Below are 8,738 nucleotides of genomic sequence, written 5' to 3' on the forward strand. Positions count from 1 at the left end.
AAGATATATACTAGAACCGCGTTTATATCCGCTCTTACTTATATCCTCTTGTGCTTTTATCCTTGCATAACTCTAATTTGTATCCGTTTGGCGTCCACCTCCTCGCAGTACCACGTGACAATCAAGCCAATCAAAGCGCAGCGCGGTCATTTCCCCTTCGCTGAGAAGCATTGGTGGTAACCCCTTCGGGGAGGATATGAGTGAGTGTGTACGTTCTTTGACGGCGGATATAAACGCGGTTCCAATGTATTTAAAACCATGTTTCATGTTAGAAAACAGATTTTTGTTGCCTTAATTGTTATTTTATTGTCACTTTGGTAGGTCTAATTAATTTATAAATTTGTTTTCTGATTTCAGAATCACGAATACAGTGGTTATGGAGAGGAACCTCGACGAAAGAGGTATACAAATTATTCAATTGTGATTGTATTATTAAGCATGAGATTAAAATTGTATTCATAATTAATCAATCAATTTTGAACCAATTTCCATTCGAGTACCTAATACTTAAATCTATAAATTTGTTATTTTAAAGCTTTAGAAGTGTTGATTTGAAATTTAACAATACTTAAAGTCTGAAAATCAACATTCCTTAATTTTGTAATTTACCATTTCGTGCATTAAATTTAATTGGTTTTGAAAGGTTACTGTTTTAAATATAGATTAACATAACGGGTTTTCATTCTATTTTTTATTTTCCATTTATTTTTCCTAATTGAATATTTTTACCAATTACAGGGTGACGTAGTTAGTACACAATGTAAAAATATGTAGTTTTAAACGATTAGATTTAAAATTGATGACTATTGAAGCTTTTGTTTTGAAGTTGTAAATTGTATAATTTAAAGGATTTCAAGTCGAAACGAGACCGTTTTGAATAGTGAAATATAAGATTATTCAAGTCCTAACATTTTTCAGTTATTTTATTTGACGAATGAATTAATGCCTTTATTTTCACTAATGTTTCAGTAATTTTTGTTACTAAAGTACTAAGTCAGTACTAATTAGTTTTAACTAATTGTTGTAGCGAGAATACAACCACTCTTTTGACTAACAGTTACTCAAACTTACTAGTTGTTAGTCAAAAATAATTCAGATTTAGAGAGCGAATTTCTTGAAGTGAAAATTACTCGACATGGAATTTTGAATTGTGCCACTTTAAATACTTTACTTATTAATTTCTGCAGAAAATTGATGCATGTTTTTAAGCAAATAACGTGAATCAGAATAGAGCATGGATTTTTGAATACATAAATTTTGGTTTGATATTATTGAAAAGTTTTGAAAACTGAATAACTACTTTGTTTAGAATTCGCTATATTTGTTTTAAATCACAGTGGGTTTCGAAAAAATAAGTTGCCTCTATTTTAGACTAATTATCCGAAATAACCTTTCCAACTACAACACAGCACATCATGCGCGACAGTAACGACAGTTTAAAACGATTTGAAATCCAGGTGTAAGCGTATATTGGTACTTTTCCAGATTTATACGCTGTACAAATAAAAGCTTAATGTTTTCCGTGATGGCACACTTAAGTTTGGGGGCGGTTGACAAAATGATCGATTCATGACTTTTGCATTTGCGCATACATGAAAGCATCTAAATTAGTGTGACGAGTACAACCAACTTCTCATTATTTCTCATAAGGCGCGGGAACAAAATTGACAAAAATGAGCAAACGATGTATATCAGAATCCAAGATATCCATTAAGAAATGTGAAATATGTCGAATAACGATGACTTTGTTGAATCTAAATTCGTCGCACTAAATGCAGTTAACGCTCGAGTTAACTTCTTATTATTAGACTTGGCCAAAGTAGCTGAAGCACTCTCAAACTTCGGTAACTGGCTGCATCGTTTAATTAATTTCGTCTTAAAACATATAGTTTGACCTCCGCTTTGGTGGTTATCAGCAACTAATTCCACACTGAGAAAACTATATCACACAAATTACAATATATATCGTAATTCCTGCGCTATATATCGTAATTATTGCATTATAATAGCGCAAAATCGTGATATCGATGCCCCATTGCTAAATTTAATGCTCTTTATTTAAACAAAAAAACCGGTGGTCATGCTAGCTTAACGTTAAGCTAGCAGGACCACACAGAGAAAGAAACGACTTAGGCATTATTTCTTTCCACAATAATTTAGGGCTCATTTAGGGCTCCCCTAATGCCCTATTGTCAATTTTAATGCTCCGCACTTTTTCAAAAAAACCTGTGGTTATGTTATCTTAACGTTAAGATAGCAGGACCACACAGAGAAAAAACAACTCAGGCATTATTTCTTTCCACAATAATTTAGGGCTCACTTAATGCCCTATTGTCAAATTTGATGCTCCGCAATTTTTCGAAAAAACCTGTGGTCATGCTATCTTAACGTTAATCCAGCAGGACGACACAGAGAAAAAAACGACTTAGGCATTATTTCTTTCCACAATAATTTAGGGCTCATTTAGGGCTCACTTAATGTCTTCTTGTCAAATTTGATGGCACGAATTTTTTTTCTTAAAAACCTGTGGTTCTGTGATCTTAACGTTAAGATAGCAGGAACACACAGAGAAAAAATGATGTGGACAATATTTCTTTGCACTACAATTTAGGGCTCATTTAGCGCTCACTTAATGCCCTATTGTAAAATTTAATGCTCCGCAATTTTTCAAAAAAAAAAAAAAAACTGTGGTCATGCTATCTTAACGTCAAGCTAGCAGGACCACAGGTTTTTTTTTTAATAAATGCGTACCATCAAATTTGGCAATAGGACATTAAGTGAGCCCTAAATGAGCCCTAAATTATTGTTGAAATTCACAAAAATTTTACTTACATAACTGGAATTGTTTATTTCTTCTGATTCATCTGAATCTTTTAAATGTTACTTAAATTGTTTTGAAGTCTTATAAACCTAATTCGTTTGACTTATACAGTGAAACTCTTCTATTGCGCCGATTTTGGGGCTGACGGTGGGTGGAACTAACTCAATATAGCCCAATCCGCTTTTGTTCGTTCACGCTTGACTGCTCGCCTGAGTGACAACCTCATACCCTGGGTAACCCGCGCAGCTCCTATTACACCTACATGTGTGGCGGCGTTAATTTTCGGAAGGGCTATAGAAGGGAGGGTTATTGAAGGGTTGCACTGAATTTTAATTTAAAAGACACACATTAGTCGCTTTTAACACTGTTTCGCGACGGGCTATTTACTAAGAAATCTTAGATGGCTGTGCAGGAAAATTTAAAGAGAACTATTGTAGGAACTCTTGGAATTCTCTCGGCAATATATCATTCGTGAGAAATTTTCGAAATCTTTGGCTAAGTGTGGACAGATATAAGGTGGTGTGGAGCATTCCGACATATACTCCTATGCATGTTCCAAAAAGCCGCCGAGTTGAGCCGTGTCTGTTGAATCACACGTGAATTCTGATCGCGAGCAGGCTCGAATATCTTGGAACTCCTGACAATCTCAACGAAGTTTTGGAACTTCCGGCCATCTAAACGAAATCTTGGAAATCTGTCCAGGAATTCAATACAGATTGCCGCAATCACAGTTTTAAGATTTCGTGTAGTGAGTAGTTCCTCGTTTTTCGGGTTAGAAATTAGTTTCTTTTGATCACTACTTTAGTTAAAGATATGTCACTTTTGTAAGTTAATTAAACCGTCGTAGCCCTGACAACAATACATTTAAAATTTTTTAAATTAAATTTTAAATTGTTTTATTTTACTTATAAAAGATTCTATATTAAACATTGCACGAAATCAGAATTTCGGTCGTGGAATATTAATGGTCAGGGGAAATGAAAAATTAGTTAATACTAAGCTAATACTTGGTCATCGTGAATCAAAAGCGAACGAAAATTCTGTTCTCTCGTACAATTTTTTATCTATATTGTTGGAACTAGAAGTAAAATATATATTGTTGATACAAGGACCCTAATTGGCACTTTTTTGGCTGAGTACTGCAATTCACACTAGGCAAAGTGACACTTAGGGGCCGAGTGTCACATACTATTTTTTATCACACCAGTCAATTATAAGTGCAAATATGTTCCGTAGAGTCCTAATCTAAAAACCCGAGAGGGTCCAGAGGCGCAGTTCGGTATAATGTAGGTTGATACTAAAATACCCTAAGTACATGTACCTGAAGTTCCGAACGTTTAAATGAACGAAATATTTTTCCATATTTCTATTTTCCTCATAAATATTGTTCTAACTGCAATATAAAATATGCATTATAAATCTGTTTCAATAATAATTTATTTCCCAATATAAATGAACAAGCATTTAAGCACTTTTTCAGGAATAAAAAATTTGCACACAAAAATTTCGTACATTTGAACGTCCGGAACTTCAAGCACATCATAATTACCCGAAATAAATACCCTATGTAAAAATTGTACAGCTGATGCTAAAAAGTGCTATTTTAGACATCATTCGCAGTGCCTACAATCGCACTTATGATGGCGGTGTGATAAAAATACATTTATTTTGTTGTTGCAGGGAAGACAATAACAAGCCAAATCACGTACTCCTCTTTACAATAATCAACCCAGTCTACCCCATCACAGTGGTGAGTACCAACCTTCATTTATCTACTCATGAAAAGTAGAAAAAAGCACATTCATAACTGTTAAAAAAACTAATTTGAAACAATGAATGGATATCTGTGACAGCACAGCAACTGTTGAAGTGGCAGAAAAGCAAGATAAAGAGGGGGAAAATGAATATCAGGTGGAATTGGATTGCAAATAACTCGTAACACCGAGTGCTTAACGTGTGGAACGGAAAAGGAATTGTTCCGTAGTTTGCATTCACGTCGATTTCACAGCATCACAGAGTGCTTTTTATTTTTGCTCTTCGCCAATAATAGATGGATCGTGATACAAGTGTATTAACTTGTGTGTATTTATGATGGGCGTTTGCACACCTTCAGTACGCAAGTGTACGCATAGTTTACCGGTCACAATACTTTCTTTTTTTTATTCCATTGACCGTTGTGCTAATTAAGGAGCTACTAAAGAATCTATATTTTGTATTGTTTCTTTCACCTCTTCTTTGCAGGTTCTACCTCGATAATGTGATCGGCAAATAACCCTCTGCCTAAATTTATTATATTTTTAAATTAATGTTATGCCCTCTGACAGGAAAGCTCAACTTCTCGGCTGCTGCGCGAAACGAAGTTGCCGCTTTCCGACGCCATCGAGCAAAAAAAAAAAATAATATGCACAACTCGGCAGAAGTAAATATTTCTCCGCTTCAAAAGTGAAAAAAATTAAGTCAAAGAAATGATTTCCTAAAATGTAAGAACCTAGATTTATTGAATATGTTTTGGGCGCCGAAAGAACTCTTTCTTTAGAACAATAAAATCGATTCTTTATAAGGGATAAATATGTTTTAAAATCAAATAATTTATAAATCATTGGACCAATTAATTTATTTTTGTTAAGTCAAGAAAATAATCACTCAAGGTGCATGAATATTAATTCAATTGAAGAAATATTTATTCCATGCTAAGAACTGCCAAATCATAACAATAAAACAATTATAAAAATTAAAAAGGTATTATTTTAATGCAAATGTATATTAAATTGAAAACAATATTTATTCCATGCCAGAAATCGGCACAATCATTGCCATCAAGAAAATACTTGAATTGATGAAATATTATTTTGATATGCAGGAATATTACATTCAATTAAAAAAATATTTACTGCGCTCTTACAATTATGATACTCAACACAAATGCAAACATTATTTGAATTACAAAAATATTCTTTTAATGTCAATGTATATCCATTAAAATGAAAAAAAATATTTATTCCATGCCAGAAATCAACATAATCACTGCAATCAAATAATTACTTGAATTGATCAAATATTCTTTTGAGATGAAGAAATATTACATTCAATTTAACAAATATTTACTGCATTCTAACAATTATGATACTCAATACAAATTCAAACCGGGGCAGAAACAACATTCACTATCGCTGTTCAGCCCTATGGCTAAGATCAAAATAATTTTGTCGCAAACTGATATTTCTTTCTCAATGAATAACAGCTTTGATGTAAAAATTGGTGGGTTTCTTATCAAGCAATATTTATTTACTTCAAGAAATAATACTTGAGGATTAAAACTGCGTTATTTTCGAACAATAAATTATATCTTTTGAACTACGAAACTTCTATTGAAGTCAACTACATATTCCTTTATGTGAAAGAAATTTGTATTTTTTTTATTTTATCAATTATTTCTTAATATAGATCGCATTTTTCTTTTCAAGGAATTCAAATTCCTTTCAATAAAAAATACCGTTCTTACACTTGGATAATGTTTTACAGAATCTGATAAATATCTTCAAGATTTTATTTTATCAAATCGATATATAATTTCTTATTTTTCATACAATCAAACGATTTCTTTGAATCAAAGAAATTTTGTTTGACTCAAAAACTTTTTGTTTTCAGTGTAGGTATGTAATATACTATTTTTTTTTTCATTTTTATTTCCTCTTTTTTATTTTTGTCTGAAAATTATTTTTTTGTTTTGTTTTGTTTTTGTTTGATCGTTGTGGTGATAATTACTTTCTCTTGCATTTAGAACGCTCTTTCAATTTACAAAATTTCTAAAATTGTCGTTTAAATTTCTTGATCTTTTAAATATTCCGTGTGCCTTACAGATTTTAAAGGTAAAAACTAGAAGCGACTAAATTTTTATGCATTCAAGCTTTTAAAGAATGTAAATTAAGATTCTTACTTTAAAAGGAATTTGTAATTATTTAAATGTTGGATTTTGTTTGAAACTCCTAAATGTTACTAAAAAAATCTGCCCGCCACGCGGCCACATTCTCATCGCGCGCTTCGTTCGCAAGTTTGAGCGCGCTTGGGGCGCGCGACTGTTGAATCTTGCGCTTCGCGCTCGAATATATTTACACCTCGCGCTTCGCGCTCGGATATTTATTCTTTGCATTTGGAATGCTTGAAAAAAACTTTATCAAAAAGATCTCTTTTAGATAGCAGTATTTATATGCTTCTTCATATTCTGAATTGTCTACTTAATTAAGTATAGTCAAAGATTAAGTTTCTCAAAGCTCTGTAGGCTTTGAGGTACACATTCTCCTTGTGATACTCGCGCTGCGCGCTCGATTTCCGACAGACAATTGTATACGGGTTTTGTTGGATTTTTTTTCTCTTTACTTTCGTCGCTTTTCCACACATTTTTTTTATTTTATTTTTTTTCAACGTTATTTTTCACGAATAAAACAAAAAATACGCGTCCTATCAAGAAGTGATTCTTAACGAAATTGTAGATCTTTTTTGGGATAACAATTTTTGTTAATTCATCTTTTTTTATATCCTACATAGTTTGTTCACATAATGGAATTTTTGATTTTCCATTATTTTTTGTGCAATCAAAATTTGAATTTTCGATTTTTGAAGAAAATCCAAAAATTAGTTATGATAATCTTGTAGGGCTATTAAAAAGAAATGTTTTTCTTTTCTTGACTTTTTTTATATCGTGCGTTTTTCGGCTTCAAATTTTGATTTTCGGTTGATTAAAAAAATTTAGAAAACGCTATAACTCTGAGAATTTTCTTTTTATCGAAAAAAGTCATGAGGATACATTGTTTGTTCTTTTTAATGCTATAAACATCTGTGCATAGAATTTTCAAATTCAGAAAAAAGTTGTCCAAAAAATTTTCAAAATGCGCTTACTTTTTGAATTTTTATCAAAAATGGCTGGTTCACGAACTCGTCCTTTCTTTTAGGACCTAAAAAAAGTGTGCCAAAGATGAATTTGATTCGTTCACTTTTTCGAGAGTTATCGTGTTTACGGACGGATGGCCGGGCGGACGGACAGACAGACAGACGCCATCCTAAAAACCTGATTTTCGGATTCAGGGGGTCTCGAAACGTGAAGATCCGTTGAAAACGTGTGATGTCAAATTTCCGACAATTCTAATACTTTATCAATCATAAATGATGAGAATGTAAAAAGAAGAATTTTTATATTTAAAAGCTGTTAAAAATTAATTTGAAGACGATAAGATAAATGTGCTATTTTTAGAAATCCATTCCGTTGTGAGAGCTTATTTTTATAACTGAAATTAAAGTTGGTTCAAACGGTTGCTTTTCGAATAAAATATTGAAAAGTCGGAAACATTTAAAGTTAGCTTTGCCAAGCGGAATTCTTTGATGTTTAAATACTTTCCAAATTAAGTAATTCGATTCGATAAATTAATAACTGTTCTAAAGTAGTTCAGTTTTACAGCAAAAAAGTACTTAATTTAAGTCGAGAATTCGGCTTATTTTAATGTGTCACAAAAAAGCATAGGCAATCTGAAATTAAGAATGCCATCTGAACTTAAATTAAGGGAATTAGATTCCTGAAGTTCAGGTCGGGACTATTTGAAATTCAGGGATGCATGACCTGAAATTCAGATATGCTCGCTCTTCAATTAAGAATATAAGTATACTGAAAGCTACACGGTAAAAAAAATTGAGCTGTGACAGGGATATTATTCCTTATTATAGCCAAACATTAGGCTGAAAACGAACGAAGGAATTTAGAAAGATCCCTGGATCAGCGAAATGAATATCTTTGACCATTTTCCATATACCAGGGATATCGTACAGTCAAACCCCTAATAAGTATAGCTATAATAGGGATATTAAGAATAGGTGTCTGAAGCAATTGTCGGAAGAGCGCCGGTGCATTATAGGAGCAGCGAAATAA

At 32.5% G+C, this 8,738-nt stretch overlaps 1 protein-coding gene across 3 annotated transcripts in view; it reads left to right on the forward strand.

The window, feature by feature from the left end:
• Nucleotides 1-8,738, forward strand: part of LOC117168974 (heterogeneous nuclear ribonucleoprotein L) — a 303,882-nt gene that overhangs the window by 26,432 nt on the left and 268,712 nt on the right. For all 3 annotated transcript variants that reach the window (XR_004466595.1, XM_033354980.1, XM_033354981.1), the window contains exons 2-3: nt 358-401; nt 4,502-4,571. Coding sequence is in view for 2 of the 3 variants with exons in the window: in XM_033354980.1 (XP_033210871.1) it covers nt 358-401; nt 4,502-4,571 (114 nt within the window). In the remaining variant the exon portion in view is untranslated. The remainder of the gene's footprint in view (nt 1-357; nt 402-4,501; nt 4,572-8,738) is intronic.

Source organism: Belonocnema kinseyi, chromosome 3 (genome assembly GCF_010883055.1).
Source record: "Belonocnema kinseyi isolate 2016_QV_RU_SX_M_011 chromosome 3, B_treatae_v1, whole genome shotgun sequence".
NCBI lineage: Eukaryota > Metazoa > Arthropoda > Insecta > Hymenoptera > Cynipidae > Belonocnema > Belonocnema kinseyi.